Source organism: Lethenteron reissneri, chromosome 42 (genome assembly GCF_015708825.2).
Source record: "Lethenteron reissneri isolate LAM-NWPU_2019-01 chromosome 42, ASM1570882v1, whole genome shotgun sequence".
NCBI lineage: Eukaryota > Metazoa > Chordata > Hyperoartia > Petromyzontiformes > Petromyzontidae > Lethenteron > Lethenteron reissneri.
In genome coordinates, this window is record NC_083820.1 from 11,125,821 (window position 1) to 11,147,864 (window position 22,044).

The 22,044-nt window shown below is 46.1% G+C and overlaps 1 protein-coding gene across 5 annotated transcripts in view; it reads left to right on the forward strand.

The window, feature by feature from the left end:
• LOC133353052 (zinc finger protein PLAG1-like) overlaps positions 1 to 14,733 on the forward strand; it is a 33,875-nt gene extending 19,142 nt beyond the window's left edge. For 2 of the 5 annotated variants that reach the window (XM_061569145.1, XM_061569146.1), the window contains exons 2-6: positions 851 to 893; positions 7,826 to 7,975; positions 9,681 to 10,226; positions 10,764 to 11,062; positions 12,526 to 14,733. In XM_061569145.1, the coding sequence (XP_061425129.1) occupies positions 7,886 to 7,975; positions 9,681 to 10,226; positions 10,764 to 11,062; positions 12,526 to 13,996 (2,406 nt within the window). In that variant the 5' untranslated portion in view covers positions 851 to 893; positions 7,826 to 7,885 and the 3' untranslated portion in view covers positions 13,997 to 14,733. Of the gene's footprint in view, positions 1 to 850; positions 936 to 7,616; positions 7,976 to 9,680; positions 10,227 to 10,763; positions 11,063 to 12,525 lie in introns of those variants that run through there. The other 3 variants (XM_061569147.1, XM_061569150.1, XM_061569148.1) reach the window with 3 other exon arrangements.
• The last annotated feature ends 7,311 nt before the right edge of the window (positions 14,734 to 22,044 follow it).

The following is a 22,044-nucleotide window of genomic DNA, read 5'->3' on the forward strand; positions in this document are numbered from 1 at the left end:
AGCTACAGTCATTTGTCAAGCACATTGCTTCCTTGTGTCAGCGTTTGAATGCTGCTGCGTTCTCTTTTTGTTTCGTGTTGCAATCTCGGATTGCACTCCCGGATTGTGTTTTTAGACGTTTGTTTTCTGGTTGTGCCCCATGTTTGAATGGTACGATCTGCAACCTTTCGCTATCCGTGCACCGAGAGCTTTCGGTTTCTGAAGAAGACGAACAATACGCAGCATTAAAACCCTAAAACACATCGGAGAGTTCTGTGGCACGGCCGCAAAAACTCACGCAGGAGCAACCACACATTTAGTCCGTGGATCTGAGCAGAATTCAGTACTATAAGCAGTAGCAAATATTTAGCAATTCCAGTTTGTGCATATGGCTATTACAGTGTATTGTGTAATAGCATGCTTATTAAATAAGGTTATTGTACACTTCACTTTCTGGGAAATTTTAATATGTTGGTATAAGTTACGTGGTGCCAACAATTAAAATATTTGGTGTTGGCCCATATACTAATTGGTTTACACGTAAGCTTGGAAATGGCTTTGCTACTTGTGATTTAGCACAATATTGCCGCACTGATGAGATCAGGCTGATTCCAGGTGATTTGGTCAAGGTTAGGTTCATAGCTCCCCAAGAATTCTCCTTCAGCACTGTATTTGGCAGCAGCAGTTTACGTAACAATCTAGAATGCGTGCGCATTATTTCGATGTGTTTTTTTGGTGGTTAATTGAGTCTTTCATTGACTTCGGGGGACTTCGTCGCGGTTAAACATTTCTGAAATAAATAAACGAGGGAATGTTTGCGTGCGAACGGAGAGGTCGCGCCATGGCACTGACCTTGCCCCTTGTTTTTCAGGGCTCGTGTGGGCGGGTGCTGAAGATGTCCTCGGACCTGCTATGTGAGTAGCTTGCTGACCAGTCCAGGCTCTCTTGCTTCACACGTGAGTGGAGGATGCATGCGGATGAAACCGCCTGGTTGCATCTCAGTTGTTTTACACCTGCCGGTGAAATGTAGCGCTTGCCACGGCGCTCCTCCAGTCGAGCCACGGTCACGTACAAGTACGTACAGCAAAGACGAGATGAGCCTTCTCGTGCTCGTGCGACCTGTAAACCTGCGCTGTCTCTCTCGAGTTCTTTGAGAGGGAGGCCGTGTTCTAAATATCCGGCCAAAGGATTTCACACAACTGCTTGAATTGCCGGACCTGCATTTGCCAAAGGGAAGCATGTGTAAGCGTTTAAACCTGAGTCGCTGAAAAGTTTTAAACGTTTTGACAGTAAAAATGGCCACGGGTGTAAAGGGGGTCAGCCAGGCTCACAGTGGCGTTAGTGTCGGCAGGGAGAGAACCCCTGGGTTTGACGAGTCCCCCTTGCTCTGCCGTGACAGGCCGATTGGGGAGACGCGTTACGAGCGCGGGTCCCCTCGTCACATCATTCGGCCTCGCCGCTCTGTTTTGCTTTGCTCTCGGGGACGGCCCTTGCCTGGGGAGCGTGCCCACTCCGGGGGGCGGGGCGTGCGCACGCTCCGGCGGAATAGGCAACTGCCCCGCGCCTGGCTTGGGAAGCTGCGAGACCGCACGCGCGCGCACACGCAGACGCGCTCGGTCTTTATCACCAAAGGCTTCGCGTCGGCTTCCGCTTCGCACCAACGCAAACTCGCGCACGATTGATTCCGAAGCTGAGGAACAGCTTAGCCGGACTTAATTGATGCATGTAGTCACAATCGATGAGTTTAGCATATGCATAACTGAATGAAGTGAATAAAAAGGACAAAAGACTTGAGCACAGTTGGGCTGTTCGATTTAGTTTAGTCTCCATCTTTGGGTATACTGCTTATACCATATTTTTGAACATAGTATTTGGTCTGAAATCACTTCCTTACCGAGTCATCATTTCAAATACCAATTTGTTCTCGTGCCTCGAGATGTACTGCATGGTAGATGTGGTATAAATAATCATTGACAATGCTGATAAATTCTGACCACGGGGGACATACGTAAGGGTAAGGCCTGTTTTTGGGCATCCAACATGTTGTTGACGGGCCCTTTGCTGCGCATGTTTATAAATAGGTGACGACAAAAGTGCTATTAATAGAGTGTTTTTGTGACAGCCATGATTCCTGCCTTGGCAAGAGTTCAAGTGACCCACAGTTCCTCGACAGCAACTAAACCCATCTACGTGTCATTACCCAAGAATGCGAGTTGTACCCAGTACAAAAGGAGTCCAAACGGCGGGCATTATCTCATGCCAGCGCGCTGTTTATTGTGAGAGGCCGGGCTGACTGCTTTCGGAAGTGGTAATTGGGCCCAGCGGTGGAGGTCTGGAGGAGATGAGGCATTTCCTGGGCCTATTCCTGCTCGTTGAACGCGATTCGTGATTACGCATCGTTTGGCAATAATGCGAGAGGTTGGGAATTTGGAAGGTGGTGACGGTGACCCTGAATTGCGTTTCCTGTGCTCATAACGTGATTCATATTTAAGAAAATATTTGTTGGACGCCTTAAATTACATTTTGTAATCGAACATGTGTATGCTATTTTAGAGATGGGTTTCTTTTTTTTACTTAACAAAGTTTTAAAATATTGAAGGTGTGGCAACTTTTATTTTTATCTAAAGCAAGTTTTTCTCAAGTATTAATTTATAAATTAGTCATACTTGTCATCATACTGAAGTCTCACATGTTCAGGTGGAATGCCTGACTGCACACACACCTATATTTGGTGGTGCAAAACAGAGTGGTCATGAGTTGAACACTCGCGTCGCATGTGTGTGTGCTTGCGCAAGCGCACACGAAGGGCCGCATTTCTGCTGGGTATGTTTGGGTCAATGACCTCTGACATATTTCTGCACCTGACACTCCACTTACAGTATACCTATTCCCATGGATGTGGCACATAGTCACATGCCATCTACTCCAGTCTACCAGCGAAACCGGAAAATATTCAGTGAGAAATGAATCCCTGCTGAGGAGGCATGTTTGTGTCTTGTGTGTCCACCCTCAACGTGTGGCGTACGTGGACAAGGCACGTGCGGTGTTGTGTGAGAACGAGACACCTATTTGTGGGGAGTGCGGGGCTGGGTAGCCTGCCGTGCAGTGCAGGACAGAGGAGAGCGAAGCCATGCCCCTTAGCACGAGAGCTGGAGCTGAGAACCAGAATCCCATCTGGTTAGACCGCTGCACGCTCCTTACGTTGGCCGCGGGTTCAAGCGGGATTTCACGCTCGATGTTAAACTCAAATTGAGATGGAATATTCGTCGAAGATGGACCTCACTTGAGCATCGTTTGACTGTTTCTATGTTCGACTATTTCTATGTCAAAGTTCGTGATGTAGAATTTGAATCAGCTGACTAATAGTTGTAGCCTTTGGCCTTTTACATTTTTCACTTGCAGATATATTCAGATTATTGTACCATGCCATCTTTCTGTCCCCCAGTGATAACCTCACACCACGGTGGCCAGATGTTAACGCACTTACCTGGTATCCAGGAGGGCGTGGGTTCGATCCGGACACTTACGCCTGTATATTTGGAGTTTGCATGTCTCTCTACCCGTGGTCGCGTGGATTTTTCTCCGGATCCTCCGGTTTTTCCCTCCACATTTAGAATCAACGTGCGTTTAGAGTATTTGGCTGCGATACATTCCCACATGATAAGCCACTTCGTTGAGCTGTCATTTGTGATAGCCAGGTCGCTTCTGTGGGCCTTACCTGCTAAAAAAAAAATTTAGTTTAGTTTCAAATATAAGGAGTCGTGTTGTGGCTCCAAAGCAGTGCATAGTTCATCAGTTCAAACCTCCTCCTCCTCCTTCTGTGCCCCTATTGTGCGACAGGGGTCATGGTATCACAAAGCGTGCGTTCCTTCACATGACTGCCCACATTGCACGGGGGAGTTAAAGGTCTCATTGCAACCTTCACATTGATAGGCGGCTGTGGACCATTTTCAATTGCAGGTTAACCACATGGAATAATTGAAAAACCACAAAAGGTCTCTTGTTTAATGCACAAGTTTGCATTTATACGGAAATAACCCTCGTAATAGATATGTAATTAGATTAAAACAAGTTGTCGCAGGCACCTTTTAAGAGCTTTTCGCAATAAAATAGATTTTTTTTTAAACATTGTTGCATAAACGAACAACTGTTTATGTTTTGCCTAACACATTTGGTGTTGTGGCTGGCAAGTGCTTGTGGGTTGTTAGTCGCAGTGTTGTGCGTCTCTGTCAAGGCTGAGTTATTTTGTGTTGCTCTGCAGCCCTCCGAGTGTTTTCCAAGAAATGTATCCAAAAGTGTGCACAGTTTGGGCGGTTTGATGGTTGCCTGTCCTCCACCCCAACTAACTGAGACAAAAAAAAGTAATATTTAAAAAAACTTTTGAAAAAACACGCTTTAATGAAATGTACCATACTAGTAATAGAAGAATTCCACGACTCCAGGAAGTGGCCCCGAAGCTTGCCATAACGTAAGGGGCCGTGGCCCATTACAGCCAACGTGAGTTGAGCGTGGACAATTAGACCCAAGGCGAAACATAACATATAAAAAATAATGTTTCAAAAATTAACCCGTAAAAACAAAGTTTTTCACTCTAAATCCTTTATATGCGTGGCGGCTAGAGTCCTCTCGTCCTGTGGCTTGAGATGGCTGCCACCTATGGGTCAGATGATTGTCTGCCAGCATTAAGCAATTGGTAATTAAATATTTAATTTGTTTTCCCTAAACAGTGTAAAATTTTGGAAAGTTTTTTCACGAAAATTAATTGTCACGCACAACGAGTCTGTGTGGAAAATGTCAGCTCGATTGGATCACGGGAAGTGGGTTAAAAAACGACCGAAAGATTTGCACGGTCGTAAGCAAGCAAGCAAGCACGCAAGCACGCAAGCAAGCAAGCGAACTTAATATAAAGGATTTAAAAATATATATATTTTCGTTTTAATGATAGAATATAGTATTGTCATCAGTATGCCGTAAGTATGCCACGTTTGCAGTCGATACCACATTGGGAAGTGGGTTTAAAATTGAGTTACAAGATTTGAGGATACAACAACAGACAGAGTGAGTTAATACTGGTAGGAACCTCCTGGTTACACCAGCCCACAGGGGATTATTGTGTCCGTCCGTCGTGCATCCAAAAATGGGAGGGGTGGGGCTGGGTGGATAGGGGAGGGTGGGGAGGGGCTGGGTGCAGAGGGGAGGGTAGGGAGGGGCTGGGTGGGGAGGGGCTGGGTGGGGGGTGGGAGGGGTGGGGCTGGGTGGGGAGGGGCTGGTCAACCCGTGGTGCCCTTATAAAACTCAACGTTTAACCTACTCACGCCGGCTTGTGCCCGCCCTCATAGTCGGCCATATTTGCGGAATACACCACGCCGTCGTTGACCCTGGCCATTGACCGAGCAACCCAACGTTCCTACCAGCTCCCTCCGCAGGAATGTGTTAAAAAGCGTATAATAATAAGCTTGTGCTCCAGGTGAGGTTGGCTATTTACATTTTGTTTTACAATACCATATACATTCTAGTTCATAAAGCCTGTCTATGCCAGGCAATCGTTTTAAAAATATATAATTAACCTATGATTTTTTTTACAATTTTTATTTTATCTACGATCAGACACTAACAACTACTCCAAAACTTTGTATTTTTCTGCAAAAAATGTTGACGATTTGATTCAACTTCTTATATTTAGAGACGTAACCATCGGAAACTGCTCAATTTAAAAATTTTGTTCTTTTTTATTGGAAAGAACACACATGTATTAACTTAATACTCTATGAGGGGAAGCTCCTTTCTTTTACCATTTTCGAATTATTCAGATTTGAATATCATAAAATGCGTATTTTTTCGTTCAAAATATCTCAAACAATAAAAGATAGAAAAATGGGTTTCGCTTTAATTGTATTTGCTGTTTAACACTCTATCAAGGCAGGAATCATGGCTGTCTACCTTGCCGAGAAGTACCCTAGAGGTTTTGAGACATGTACAGATTAAGGTCTTTATTTACATAGATATGTATTCACGTACCGCATCGGCAGTTGTATGTGATTGCACCGTGGCGTCGAACGCCATTGAATCAGAATCTTTATTTATCCTGGAGAAATCCGATGATCTGTGGAGCTCTGTTTCACAGATGTTCAGTGTTTGAGTGATTGGATAAGGTATAATAAGTGTCAGGATCGATGTTTCGGTTTACACTATAGTACGGATCGGTGGCATACCTCGCCCTTCACGATACAGGTCAACGTCGTGAATGAATGTATGTATGTTGAACTTATTTCGTACCGTACGTAGCCAACCGTGCTAATCGGATGCGTGGGGGAAGGACAACAAACTAGACACAACAAAAAGCAGTTTTGAAGAAACGAGTCAAAGAATTAAAGTGAAAAATGAATAGAAGTGTCACATATCCACCCTGATCAATTAACCGTCCACACCCAGTGCAATCGTTGTGCATGGTGTAACTGTCCTGCTGTGTGTACCTTGTGCTGCACAGGGATGCCTTTCCACCAGGGGTCCCCTAGGCTCAAACTATCGGTAGTAATTGTAATGCTTGAAATGAGATTTAAGGCATACCAGGTACTAACCACTTTGCCACTACTCCCCACAAAGGCTCGCTGGCAGGTGATCATAGAACATCAAAAATAACTTCCGTTTGCCACCAAGTGGCGGTAGTGTCACCACGGCGCTTGTGCCAGGCTAGGTGTACTTTGAGTCCACTTGAAGTGTCGAAGGCTCACTCGCAGGAGGTCTCGGGATAACCCCTGGTGTTATGGGTTGATGCACTGAGATGTCTTGTGTCTAGATACACCACCTGTGTTCCCCATTGTGCCAACTTGCTGTATTTTATCCACCCAGCACTCTGCTCATTGTTGTGAGCATCGCCCCTCTTCCCTTTGTTGTTTTTGGAGGGTGACTGCCTCTAACTGCCCAGTAGTGTCCTTCACGAGCCTCCTCTAGAGGCGGATCATGACACTGCTGGTACCAGTCATCAGCAAGTCCAATTAGCTCCGCATACTTTTATATCACATCAGTCCATCTTCTCTCAAACTTTTTGTTCGTGACTTGAATTTTTTCTCATATTCATCTTGAGCCCAACATTGCAGCCTTTTTTTTTATTAAGCTGTTTAATCGAAAATCGTTGTGTAGCTCATGCCTCTTATGGGAGTGCTTAATTTTAGCGAGGACAGTCCAGCACGCTGTACATTCTAGGAATAATTGTTGTGTACCACATTCAACCTATCAATAGGTTTATCTAAACGGTTATTGGAATATAGAGTATAATAATATCGGATTATTACGTACGCTTTACTGTAGTTGGAATGCTTTTTGTCAATAATCTCTACTCTAAGCCAACCGATTAGCACGGTTTGCTACGCACGGTGCGAAAGAAGTCAAACATACATACAATATAACCTAGCAGGATTCAGGAAAACATCGAGTAAGGAAATAAGCCGTGGCTATGGTGTCGTTGACACGGCCTGGCGGTAGCTCGTTCGCCGCTTGTTGCAGAGGTTCCCGGTTTGATCCCAGCAGCCGCGCTGGTTATCACTGCGGTGTGTAGTCACCAAAACTACACGCCGTCTTCTTCACAGTGGACATTAAAGATCCTGTGATGTCATTCGCAAGAGTATGCCATTGTGTGCTGGTGTCACTTGTAAATTTGCCCGCAACTTTCCAAATTGGAATTATACATCACAGTCGTTGTCCCCTGCTCCTGAAAACGGGTTGTGAGACAGGTTTTACTGCGTGAACATGCGAATAATAATTACGATAGGTGTATTATGAAGGGACAAGGATTTTCGTTTTTTGAAGGCTGTGGTCATCATAAAGGTAATGTTTGCGTGACGCTCAGGTGCCCGTGGAGAGAGGTTTGCTCTTCCTGGACGCTCCGGACGAAGACTCGAGCAACTGGATGATGTTTGTGCGTCCGACCAAAACGCAGGAGGAACAGAACCTGGTGGCCTACCAGCACCAAGGCCCGGTGTACATCACCAACACCAAGGTGGGCGCTGCCCGGCCGTGCGTTTGCAGCTGCCTCTTGAACGACAGCGCATGCCAGCACCAGTCACAGCGCAGTGAAAAACGCAACGGCGTTGGCACCATACGTGGACGCGGTTGTAAAATCCCTCTCGCTCACGGGTTCCTGTTCACTTGCTGCCCGTTTGTCAATCCGCTGCTGGATGAGGGCCCCTCCCCCACACACAGTGTGGTTCGTGGGGGTTGTTTGACCATACTTCACCACGCTGGTCAGCGTTGGGTTTGTGAAGGCGGTGAACGTAGATGTGGGAGTATATAAATAAATGTATAATAATACAAACTCTTAACTGCACTCCCATCTAAGGCTAACTTTTGACCACGTAATATACGTATTTCACTGTTACTCTATCTGGGTAAGGTAAATGTAGATAAGTAGTCTTCCAACCTTGCTCATGCCACTGGTAGCGGAAGAGCCTTTGCTAGAGGGAGCCCTAAAGAGCTATTCTAGAGCAGTGGTTCTCAACCAGGGGTACACAGATCCCTGGGGGTGAAACTACATCATATATGGGAGTCATTGGTGAATAATCACGTATGAATCTGCCAATGTAAAATAACTACTATAAAATGTAAATCCGTGTGGTAACCTAAAACGATAAAAAGGACCTTTCTAAACTCATTGATCGTAAACAATGTGGTAACTCCAAGCGTAACCCGCGATCACCAACAAATGGCGTCATGCATTCAGAGCGTCTGTCGAATTTTTTTAAAAAAATTGCAAATCCTATCGCGTTAAGATAACTCACAAAATGGACAATTGGTTAAAATATTGATTTTCATTATTCGTCAAGGGGTACAGTAGCCAAAAAATGTTGAGAACCACTGCTGTAGAGTCAGTTTAACACGTAGGCTTTCGCGACCAATATCATCCATAAGAGGTTTTGGGTTGGATCGTGTAAATATATAAATGTGTTGTTAAACCCGCCACCACTCGACACAGCCAACTAGTAAGGGTTGTCACGTAAACAGAACAATGTATTGTAAATGTTGTGGCTTGGCTCTCCAACAGACCGGTGTGCTGTACTAGTGACGAATTGGCCACGTTCTGTTTACGTGACAAACCTTACTAGTTGGCTGTGTCGGGTGGTGGCGGGTTTAACGACACATTTATATATTTACGCGATCTAACCCACAACCTCTATGATGGACTGCTGTAAAGTGTATTTTTGCGCTCTTCCGCTGGCCCAGATGTCTTGGAAGAGTTGGGAGTATACCCGGGCTCGACCCCACTCCACGTGACCTGTCAAACGAGTACCTGTGGTGCACCCAGTCTTACTGCTGGATGGATAGAAGCAGGGAGGTGTTGTTTAAACTGCCATGCCAGGAGAGTGAATCAACAACCTCTGGATTGTGAATATCATTTAGAGGAGTATGTATACAAGTCGTGTTTAGCCATGATGAGGACAAGCTGATGAACATAGATCAATACAAAACACCAATAGCTTACTTAACATGATAACAGTGCTAAGGAAGACCAGGTAACCTACACTGATTTTGCAGACTTGGCACTGCTATATGTCTAGGGCAGTAGTTCCCAACCTTTGGAGGTTGGAGCATTTCATAGACGAGCCCATGAAAGCTATTACCCTGAATTGACGTGATTTAGGTTTTCTCAACGCCGTGCAAACGGGCCGTGCGTGCGCGAACGTGACGCTTGCGTCGTTCCTTTGCAGCCAGAAACCCCTGACCCCTGGAAGTGTTCCAACTGCAGCAACGTGTTCAGCACTTTCTCCCTGCTGGAGTCGCATCACTGCAGCAGCCACGATGACTCCGATCTGGATCCCGCGCGAGTGCTGGATCTGGATGAAGGCAAGCAAGCACTCGTTTCAGGCCACCAGACTCAACCGGAGCTGGAGGCACAACTGACTTTGGCTCGGAGGAAAACTCCTGGCGGCGGCAAAGGTCGCGGACGGCAAAAGGGCAAGCAGAGGGCGGCGGTGGGTCGTCGGGCGGAGGGGCACCTCGCCAACGAAGAGCCGAAGGGCGACTGCGGCCCTGCCGGGTTAACGCTACCACCGAATCAGATGGTGCACCCCCCGGGGGCGGACAGGCAAGGGCCGGGCCAGCTGGGCGACGTGGGGCAGATTGAAGTCGGCGGCCCAGTCCCAACCTCTGGCGGACAGCAGGCGCTGCTTTGCTCGCTGCTCGAGCAGCAGGCCCTGCTGATCCACCAGCCACCTGCGGCGGCGGCGGAGGAGCTAAGCACTTTTGGACTAAAGGTTGGGCCGCTCCCATGCACGTTCATACATTGCCAATATACACACCTCAATCACTCAAAGTTCAACAGACAGCTCGGGGCTCTCGGTAATGTGTCGTATACGTGGTATTCGGTAAAATGTATTTTTATAATCGTTTCATCGTCCTCCTTGCATAGCCGTGGTGTCAGAATTTTTTGTTTTTTAAACTTCCACATTGAAAACATTGCTGCCCTCTACCATGTGGAGCAGAGGTCACTTGAAGAGATCTCAGATGTAAAGCTCTGAGATCTACTTCCATGAGCCGTCCCCGATCGCACCAGCGATGCACTGCTCTGCGAGACTTCCGAATGGATTGTTCGTCTCATTGCGTGACGTTGACAAACAAACAAACCACCACCCTCCCCTTCTCCCACCGCACACATTATCCGTCAAATATTGCAATGCTCGTGCATTTGCGTAACCCGCGAAACGTTTTAACTTTGAAGGCAGCCGGACGAGCGAAGGGCATTGACCGCCTTTGCTGTGCGTGGGTGGTGGGGGGGGTGGTGCTGTGCGCAGGCGGAGCGCGTGCGCGCGCCAGGCGGTGGACCCCCGTGCGGCGACGCCGCCGCCGACGTTGGCAGCCCGCCCCGACTGCGCGCCGTCAAGCGGGAGGGCTCGGGCCCTCTCCTGTCGTCGCGCCGGCGGGGCCGGGAGGGCCGGCCGCGGCGAGCCTTCCCGTGTAGCGCGTGCGGCAAGGTGTTCATCAGCGTGGAGAAGCTCAAGGTGCACTCGTACTCGCACACGGGCGAGCGGCCCTACAAGTGCTCCATCGAGGGCTGCTCCAAAGCCTTCGTCTCCAAGTACAAGCTGCTCAGGTGCTCCGATGCTTTTTTGCTCGTGTTTTCTCTTTTCTTTGCGTAGAAAACCCGCACCTCCGATTATTTCTTTAGAACTGATTGTTTTTAGTTTGTCCTTCCCCCGCACCTCCGATTTGCACGGTTGGCTACTTATGGTGCGAAAGAAGTTCAGCATACATACGTACGTACTCTCTATGTATTCAACGACAACAAATATTTGAAAGCACAGAACCAGGGTTCATGGCATCCAGGTAACCGGCATGACCAAATGTGACAATAGGCGCTCTTCATCATGATCTAGGAAACAATACACTAAAAAACTAAACTATTTTTTATTTTACCAGGTAAGGCCCACTGAGCTATTTAGCTCTTTTTCAGACGCAACCTGGCTACAAATGATAGCTCAATGAAGTGTCTTATGTGGAAATTAAAAACAAGCAAATACTCTAACTACACGATTCTAAATATAGAGGGAAAAACTGGAGAACCCGGAGAAAAACGAACACGCCCACGGGGAGAATATATGAACTCCAAATATACAGCAGCAGGCGTCAGGGTCGGGATCGAACCCAAGACCTCCTGCATATCAGGCGAGGGAGTTCACATCTCGCCACAGCATCACCAATATGAGAACGATAGAAAGGAATGGGAAATGGAGAGTGGTGCTCCCATAATTAGACTGACCGTTCTTTGCCGCAAGCTCCCGATTTTTTGCGTTTACCGCAGTTTGTGTCATGCGTTGTTTTTTACTAATATAGGAAAGGTAAAATGTGCAATCTCAGGTGAAATTTACAGTTGTTGAATGATTGATTGTGCTGTATAATGCAGAAAAAATGTAAAATGATGAAGTAAATAAATTAGGAATATTGAAGCCAACTTAGGGTTGAAAGCATTCATACATTATCTCTGTCTAGCGGCGTATGAGGGGCCATGATAACGTTCGTACGAGATGACCTAATATAAAATTAAATGACAGTTTCAAGTTGTGTTACTTTTAGGATTTACGCTGGAGAAAATCGACCAAATTATTTGAAACGTTAGCAACATTTGGCGATTGAAAAGCTAACACTGAGTAAAAAGTTTTTTCTGCCAAGGTGATGACTTCACACGCCATGTGATGACATCATTGAGTGTGGCGTTATCTGGTTGTGCAGCTCTGAAGGTAACGTCATTACAACTTGATATTTCAGGGCACAAACGCATTGTGTTGGAAAGTATGTGCAAGATTTTTTGTTTAATGCAATCATTTAAATAGTGTTTGTTAGTTGTTGTCTTCATATGTGGGTTGCTAGCCTAATTGAATAAGCATGCATACATAAATTTTTACTTATTATTACGTAAGCTTTTATATTTCACTTTTGCAGTCAATATTGGGATTCATAATTTACTTTTTGGTTGTATGTGGCGAAATGTAAAAATATATATTATTAGTGAACCTTTTACGTACTTACATTTTGCACTTCTCTGCTCCCCACCCCAAGGCATGTGGCCACCCACTCCCCGCAGAAGACCCACAAGTGCCCGCACTGCGAGAAGATGTTCCACCGCAAAGACCACCTCAAAAACCACCTGCAGACGCACAACCCCAACAAGCTGGCCTACAAGTGCGAGGAGTGCGGCAAGAAGTACAACACCAAGCTGGGCTTCAGGCGGCACGTGGCGCTGCACGCGGCCGCCAGCGGCGACCTCACGTGCCGCGTGTGTTCGGCTCAGCTGGAGAGCACGCCGGCGCTTCTGGAGCACCTCAAGACGCACGCCAGCAAGCCGTCGGCGGGCCTCAAGGAGAAGCGGCACACGTGCGAGCAATGCGAGCGGCGCTTCTACACGCGCAAGGACGTGCGCCGCCACATGGTGGTGCACACGGGGCGCAAGGACTTTGTCTGCCAGTTCTGCTCCCAGCGCTTCGGGCGCAAGGACCACCTGACGAGGCACGCCAAGAAGAGCCACGGGCAGGAGGTGCTCAAAGGCCGGATGGAAACGCACCAGGAAATATTGGGCATGCTGGGCGTGGGATCGCTACAGCAACAGCAGCAGCAGCAGCAGCAGCCGCACCACCACCATCATCACCATCACCAGCACGTGCGGGAAGACTACGGGGGCATGCTGGCGCAGTCCACCCAAGCCTTTTTGCAGGCCATGCCGGTTATGAATGTGTATTCGCAAGTAGGGGCGTCGTTGCCGCCTCTCTCCCCCCACCACCACCACCATCACCACCACCACCAGCAGCAGCATCAACACCAGCACCAGCAGCACCACAATCCGCTAAGCTTGCCGTTGGGCTGCATGGAACCCGTTTCGTCGCCCATCCATTCCTCGACGCCGCAGCACGTGCACGGATTGCCGTTGACATTGCCCCACGAGTTGCCGACGCAGAAGTATCAGCTGGGATCTACCTCATTTTGCAGTGACGAGGCCAAGCGCCTCTCACAGCAGCACCAGCAACAGCACCAGCAACAGCAACAGCACCAGCAGCACCAACAGCACCAGCAGCAGCAGCAGCACCAACAGCAGCACCAGCAGCAGCAGCACCAGCAGCAGCAGCACCAGCAGCAGCAGCAATCACCGTCGGCCCACAACACAGGTGGCGCGATGGATGACGGCTCGTCTGACCCGCTGCTGCAGAAGGAGAGTGCCGCCATGGCCGAGACGCTTAGCGCCGCCGGCGTAGACCTCTCGCAGCTGCTCAGCTTCCTGCCGCTGAGCCTCCCGGGGCCCGCCCAGCCGGCCGGCGATGACATGGGTGAGACCGCCGGCGACGGCGGAGGGGGCTACCTGGCTGGAGAGGACCAAGGCGGCCACATGGGTGGCGCGCTGGAGCAAGACTCGCTGGAGCCGAGCGAGCAGGGGGTCGGCGGTGGCCTGAACATGGGGCACATGCACCCCATGGTTCCTCCCTATACCTCAAGCGTCGGCACGCCGTCACTGCCACGCTTCCACCAGGCCTTCCAGTAGTAGTGCGAGCGGAGGGTCGTGCTGGAGCTATTGTCACTGCCCTGCTCTGCATGCTTGTTTTTCAGGGCCAATAGCAATCTGTGGAACCGCTAACTTGCTCTGACGGCATTTAACTCGCTCACGTTTTAAAATAATTCCATTTATATTTGAAGAAAGAGTGCCATTGCGTATTTCACTTAAGCATGTGTTGTTCTTGTCAGCTTAGTACCCGCAGTTATTCAAATTGTAAGCAAATGTACGTAAAGGGAAGTTGGTGGTCCCACTGACTTATATTACTCTGCCGATTTCACTATTTAAGTGCGTTTGATGGTGGCCTGGTTATTGAGGCACTTTAGTATGCACCTGTTGGGCGCCCTTTATTCTTACCTTACTGTCGATGGGCATTTTATTAAGACACCTGTAATGTCACTTTACAGACAGTGTGATAAAGCATTTATTAAGTCTGTGCCTACCTAAGTTATTACAGACTTTGGAAATGTGGAAAGTATTAATTTAATCCTTAACTGATTCAGCATTAAAAAAATATAAATGCCAAATAGAACTGGCCAGAATCATGTTCCCCCTATCTATCAAAGAGAGTGTTAAAGTTATATTTTTTGCAAACTTTAATGACACAACTCGTGATTTTGGCTGGGGTTTTTTTTCGACTGCTTTAACAAGGGCACTTAAATTTCGATTTAAAGCTTTCGTGACTGCAGGGATCCATCTTCTTGGTTCTTTCGGTAAAGTCACGTAGAAGGAACGCAATAAAATAATAAAAATAAAACATAATATTAAAATTATTTTATTTTATTATGTTTTATTTTTATTATTTTATTGCTTCCCTTCTACGTGACTTTACCGAAAGAACCAAGAAGAAGGGCACTTAAATCCACAATAATGTAAAATAACGATGCCTTCCCATGCACCTTCGGGTTGTACCACATCCTGTCCGGCGTGATGTCTCAAAGTTCCTGACGAAGCTTCCAAACGTCCGAGATCGAGCCGAACAAACTCGGGGTACAACCCTAACAACGCATCGGAGAGTGATGTCAGCACAACCGTGAAAACGTACGAAGTGGTAATCATAGTAATAATAAGTTATCAGTAAAGCATTAAAACGCTATATAGCAATTTGACAAATAGTGCATGATGCCAGGTTTTCCTTTCCAAAGTCTGTAAGGTATTTCTTATCTCCTGATGTCAAAGGGTGATGATGTCCAATGTGTGAATGTGAAGCACGTGGCATAACAAACGCCTTAAGGTTGGGACTTTTGTGGGATTAGTCCTGTTAGTGCCTTGACTATTCTTTTGTGTCGGTGGTGTGCTCTCGCGTGGCCTTCTGAAGCACACTTCATCTAACTGTCTGCTCAAGAGTTTAATCTCCATCCTGGCCTCATTGTGTTCTCTTGAAGCGGCATGTTGTTTACAGTGTTTGACTTTTGCTTTACCCAAAGCAAGGTCTTTGCTATGAAAGTCGTCACAACAGTTTTGAAAATGCCTTGGGGATGATTCGTAGGTATTGTGTGTGATCATGACTGACAATGCAACAGAGCAATCCATACAACGCCTTGTGGGGACTCAGCTGTTCTGATTCGGTAACATTTATTTTTTGTAGGTTTTTTTTTGGTTGTAAAAGTGAATTTGAAAGTGCAGCCATTCTTGCTTGCTTGCTACTCCAATAGAGGCTACACTAGATGGAGCTTTTGAGATCCCCTTTAGAGGGTATTTGGTCTGTTCTTCCTCACTGGCCAGGCGTTTTGGAAGTCGTGGGAGTACTGAAACTTCACCCGATCACACACGACCTGCTGGTTGACGAACTGTGATCTACCCATTTATAGTGCTGCACGGACGGAGGGTTAAGTTAAGAAACTCCCCCTATCGGTTCGTTCAACTGCCACGTTGGAAAATCTTATCAAGCCTTTGCCATCTGGGTTGCAATTCCAAATGTGCTAACCGTTACACTGCGGCAGCATCCTCAGATTTTGTTTTACCTTTGGTTAAATGCATGACATGCTTATGACATGACATGTTTATCGCCCAAATGCATACTTTCGACGATTACACTCACTGGACATACTGTAGTGTATACCCATGACACACATTTTAAAATCCTGGACTACATATTAAGCCAAAGATATTTGATTCAAAACCCACAAAAATCGAAATGCCTCTGTCATTTCAGAATCTGAGTCGGCGCAGCATGGCATGGATTGCTTGAAACTAGGCATTAATAAAAAAAATACCTGAAGAATGCGGGCACTTGACAAAATACCGTTAAGATCGGAGCAATTCATAGGGGGGGAAGCCCTGTAACTGTTACTTCGGGACAGGACAGTGTTATTGGGTGAATTATTGTACATTGCGAACTTTTAAAAGGTTTTTTTTTATGTTTCATATTTGAAATGTATTGTTATTAACCATGTTTGCTGCTGCTTAGCCACCACCGTGGCTCAAAAGACTGTTAGAAAGATGCAGGAGTTGTGCCGGTAAGCGGAGAGAGGGGGGGCAGAGATGGAGGGTGGGGAGGGGGGGTAAGGGCACTCTCCATCCTCTGCGCTGTGGATGGGTGTGCTACTCGCTGGGGGCCAAGGAGCGCTGTGCCAATTGTCAAAAACCTCCCCCAGCCTCCACGCTCCCTCTTGCGCTACCCGAACAAGAGTCGCACGGAGGGGCCGCCGCCGCCACCGCGCCTCGCCAACATTTGCCAAGACATATTCTCCCTCGGATCTTATTCTTTTTTTTTCTTATTCCGTGATGTAATTTTTGTTGTTGGGTTTTTACATCTTGTATGTGTTAAGCTGCCATGTGATCCAGGTACGTTTGATGCACTGCTTTTTCCAAGGAGAGTTTTATTGGCGTCAGGTTTTGGTCACAGCGGCAGTTAGGCGCCTGTGTTTTTCTGACGACGACTGACGACGATGTTCCAGTCGAATAGCGTGGCGTCAATTGACACAGTGGGCTGGTTCAGGCAATGCGCACTTGCTTTATTACCGCAGTCTGGGATGCAGATGATCTAATAGTAAGCACTTAACTACATCTGTACATGTTTAACATTTTAATTGTATCTTTAAAATATTTAGTAAAAAACAATTTGGCACTTAGTTTGCATGCGAGGGGGATAACGGTGTATTGGTTAAACGTAACAACTTTTCCGAAATCCATCAAAAAGTGGCATTTTTACTTGTACACTTTCCTTAGAGGTAACTGATTTGCTTTTGACTGAGCATTAAGTGGATGGCGTTGAAGGAGTCCAGCTAGAAGCGTGATCGACACGTTGGTCAATAATCTGCCCTGAAGAGGGAAACTTTTTTTTCTAGTTGACGTTGTGGGTTCATGGCGCCTGCTGCTATGAAGAAGGGCCATTGCCCAAAACGTCGATTATTTAATTGAAAAAAAAAATCTGCTTTGGGCAGTGTTATTGACCGAATGTATCCAGTTTGTGTGCTTTGTGCACTCCTGCCAACGCAGCATCACAATGTTTTCGCGTGGTTTAAACGGATAGGTTTGCACACCAAATACGTTATGGAGACAATATTGCGGACAAATTTCGATTTAAAGCTTTCGTGACTGCAGGGATTCATCTTCTTGGTTCTTTCGGTAAAGTCACATAGAAGGGAAGTAATAAAATAATAAAAATTAAACATAATAAAATAATTCTCACGACGTTTCGGCCACAACGCAAGCAGCCGTCCTCAGGTGAAGAACATGTCTGTCGATAAGACAGAGTTTACCGAAAGAACCAAGAAGATGAATATTGCGGACGTCTGGAATCCCAACCCATCACACGCATGTTATTTACGTAAACTGTTGTTGCTCCAGCAGCAACGGAAAAGTGAACGTTGGTAAATTGTAGCAACCACGATGGCGTAGCCAGATCCATGGCTGAGCATCGTCACTCGGGGAGCCGCGGTGTACCATGGGGGGGGGGGGGGGCAGCACTTATCTAAACAGGTTGTGCCGATCGATCGACGACGATTCCTGGGTGCGATGAAATCACAAATGTTTCAAGTCAGAATTGATACATTGAAGGAGAACAACAACAACCGCTCTCATCCATAGCAGCAACGAGGAGGATGTGAGAGAAAAAAAAACACATTTCACTGCCGTTTACACTAACGAGTTGAGAGAGTTGGCATTAAAACATCAGATTTGTTACTTTTGCAAAAAAGTCTATATTCATCATAGCCATTAAAATGAAGGAAATAAGCCTTAAGTATTTATGCATAGAGGTATTCTATAACGTTTGCATATTTTCTCGATTTTATTTTTGAAGATATGCCCATTTTAACTGTGATGGCCTCATTCAAAAATAGACACTGTGTAGTCCGTTTTATTTTTTTATACTACAGCAGATTTCTATAGCTATGTACAGTTTATTAGTTGCAGTATATAACACGAGCGTAGCCAGGATCTGTAGAATCGGCATGCAGAGGTGAGGTTAGGCAGCCCGTACCCGGATTGCAGCGTGCCTCTCTGCGCGTGCAACTTTGCCATCAAAGTCCACGATCCATGAGCGCGAAAGAGCTTCGCACACTTACGTCGATATATACGCTCTGTCCGGTCATCTCTCTGCGTACAAGTGTGCTGCTGGTTGCATCCTATAGCTCCAGGTCGCAGCCATATCAACACCCAAGTTGGTATATCCGTGTGTTTTTTTAAACGCGTCCGTAAAACGACGGACTCTTGCAACATTGCCTCGAGTCTTCAAAAAAGAAATCCGATTCATATGTCATTGGCATGCTTTACAGAACACAGAGCATGCAGACACTCTAGACATCCCAGGAGTCACGTTGATATGGCATTAATTTGGAAATTGCGGAAGTTTGTTGATGTTACTAATACGGACGTGAATGTCTTGCATTATTACCTGTTTGTAACTGAAGATACCTTATGAGCCTGATACGACTGATATATTCAACGCATTAGCCCGTGGTTTAAGAAAAACACATTGTGGGCATGAATCGCCACATATTAGGAACAAGTGCCTTTTTTTGGTTTGTTCAAAGAATATTTATTATTTTGTCTTTTTTTTGTGTACAGGCACTTAAAAGCAAAACAATAATAATGTTTTACTTATCCCCCCCCCCTCAACTGCACATATCTGTGCAAAGGGTAAAGTTGAGATGGTACTGGTGAATTAATTACCCTGCCTCACTGAAATTCGAGAGTAATTGTGAAACATTCACATCTTGTCGAACGCGTCTTACCTCATCTTCGTCATCACACACACACACACCACAAGCCGGCCTGGCACGAATGGGTCACATGCGCGTGCGTCAATGATGCACGCGCAGCAATTGATCCTGATGGCGGTACCCCGGGGTAACAAATCATACAAAATAGCCGAGGCAATTAAATATTTTATTTCTGGGACACTATTTTTTCCTGGGGTGTAACTTAACTCCGCGACTGGGTTACCAATCAATCCGAAATCAGTGCTACACCGCCATGTCGAAACGCCAAACAGCATAAAAAAAATCCGTTATCGAGAAATGCAACTTTGAATAGTGTGCATCGTGTACAGCTCGTCGAGATGAATCGATTGCCGCATCGCCGACCATCAGACTAAAAATGACTGCATCACGGAAATTATGCGAGGTACCGCCATAAGGTTCAATTGGCCAAATTTCAATGCTAGTAAACATGTACAAAGAGAAATTAGAGAGAGAGAGAAAGTGAGATAAGAAAAAATATATCGAAACCCTGTTATTGATACGTGCAGTAGCGTATATGCAAAAGCATAGAGTAATTGTTTTGTAAGTTTTATTGCAGCCAGCTGCCCTCAAGAGCACTTGTTTTTTGTGATTTTTGGCAACTCCTCACATTGGGTTCAGCACTTACCAAATAAAAGCAAAATACAGTGCCTCAGCCTAGCTGAATTGAATTTTATTCAGTAATGGGCACGCGTGTCTTTTGTTCGTCAACAAAACCCACGTGGCAATAAACAAAACATCGTTTGTTTTAGTGATTACAAATGTAAGTAACGTGAAGAGAAAAATTACTATCTACCCCCTTTCAAAGTACAGTTGCGTATATGCATAGTGTCTTTCCACAGCACTGATTGCAGTTCCGCTCTATGAGGTACTTTCGATGTGGCTTGTTGTGTAGCCTGGTAGCAAGAGCTGGGCTGCAGTACACTTCTTGTTTATTATTTTCCTCCGGGTTGTTGTTTTTGAATAGGTGCACGACCCCTGGGTTCAGCAGCCTCGATCACGACACTCGCCACAAATACAATATCCCAACGGAGTTATTCTGTAAAGGCAACACTCGTGTGTGTGTCTCCCTCCCCCCTCTCCTCATATCTGAAGTGGAGAACAATGTTTGGCAGGTTCTTAGCATGTGTTCCATATGCGTTCGCACAGCTCGGTGCAAAGTATAGAAATGCATGCTTAAGGCCGTTATGTTCGGACGATTCCATAACACCTTTTGCTCCACTTCAAAGCATTTTCGTTGGGCTATTTTTTGTTGTTCATTTAGCACGTAGGCTTTCATAGCCACTCGTAAATCAAGTGTGGTTCGCTCCGGGTTGGGGCTGTGTGTTGAGCGTATCTTCCCGCAAGCTTTTGCCACGCACTCATGTGTGGGGCGATTTGCTCGGTGGCTAATTTCAACCGGAACAGTCATGTCGGACATTATTTTGATACGCCACATCCGTCTGGCCTTTCATGATACTGCGACGGTGTGATTAGTGCTTACGGTTGGCAGATGTACTTGAGGACACTACTCGGAGTATTTTGCGCCAATAATCCTTTACTCTAAAGTAACCTGATGGCGTTCCGGAAGAAATCGATTGAGACAATTTTTTTTTACTTTTTATTTTACCAGGTAAGGTCCAACGAGTTCTAGAGCTGTGTTTCAGAGGCGACCTGGCCGCAAACGATAGCTCAACCAATTGGAAATGAAAAGCAACCAAATACTCTAAACGAATATTTCTAAATGTAAAAAAAAGTTGATAAATTAAGCCCTAAATGTACTCAACTCGCGGCCTAAGCTGCAAGGACCACACTTGGATAATATAATTTGTTATCAATTCAGAAGCTGCAATGGTCCCTGATGTGTGTGTGGAGACTCTAGCCTGTCAAACATTAACTAGGATGACCCATCTACCTTTGTAGCCTTTTTAAACTTTACCCAAAAGGTAAACAAAAAACGGATTTATATGTAAGCTCCTTAAAACTTTTTTTAATTTAAAAAAAGATTAGCAGGGAAAGTACCCTTTGTTACTGCGTATTGGAAAGACATACCCAGACGATTATATTAACCCAACGTATTTTGTATATCTTTAGAGGTACATACTCTATTTGATTTGGGAATTTATGAACGGTTCCTTTAATTGTACCAATATGCCAGTAATTTTAATTGTATATGCCCATACTTTATAGTTATCATCTGATTGATAGGATAACTGTAGGAAGCTTTTAAGTGCGGGGGTGGGAATCGATTGTTGCATACTTGATAGTATGTTGTATTTTTTAAAATATATATTTAGATAAAAAAGAGATGGAAATCCAAATATATCTATATATGCCCCTATATTCCCCAATATGAGAATGATAAGATAGTTTTAAATTGTTTCACATTTTGCGTCAGGATGTTCAAATGGACCTCATTCCGTATTTCTCACTTTGAGCGCTTTCTGCCGCACCACCGTCTGTAATTGTATAAAGGAGCGAGTGACTTTGTGTTTGGCAAAGCTGTGTGGGGGTTTCCCCCCCCCCCCCCCCCTCTTCACACCAGAACAACCGGCTCTCAGAAAGGAATGCGTCCTGCTGACTGCAGTGGATAGCAATTACTGACCGGGTTTGGGCTGCGATCTAACGCTCAACAGTGCTCATGGACAGTGCTATTAGCAACGAACTGGGACAGCTGTGGATCTTCCCCAACGTGTGTGTGTGTGTTCGCGTTGCGCCGCGGATTAGCTTCAGAGTGGACTTGCCGACGACTGGTAACAGCGGTGTCAAGATCGGCCTCTATGGAGGAGGCTGCTGGGCAGTTGGAGGCAGTCACCCTCCAACAACAACGGAGAGCAGAGGAGCGACGCTCACAACAACGAGCGGAGCGTTGGG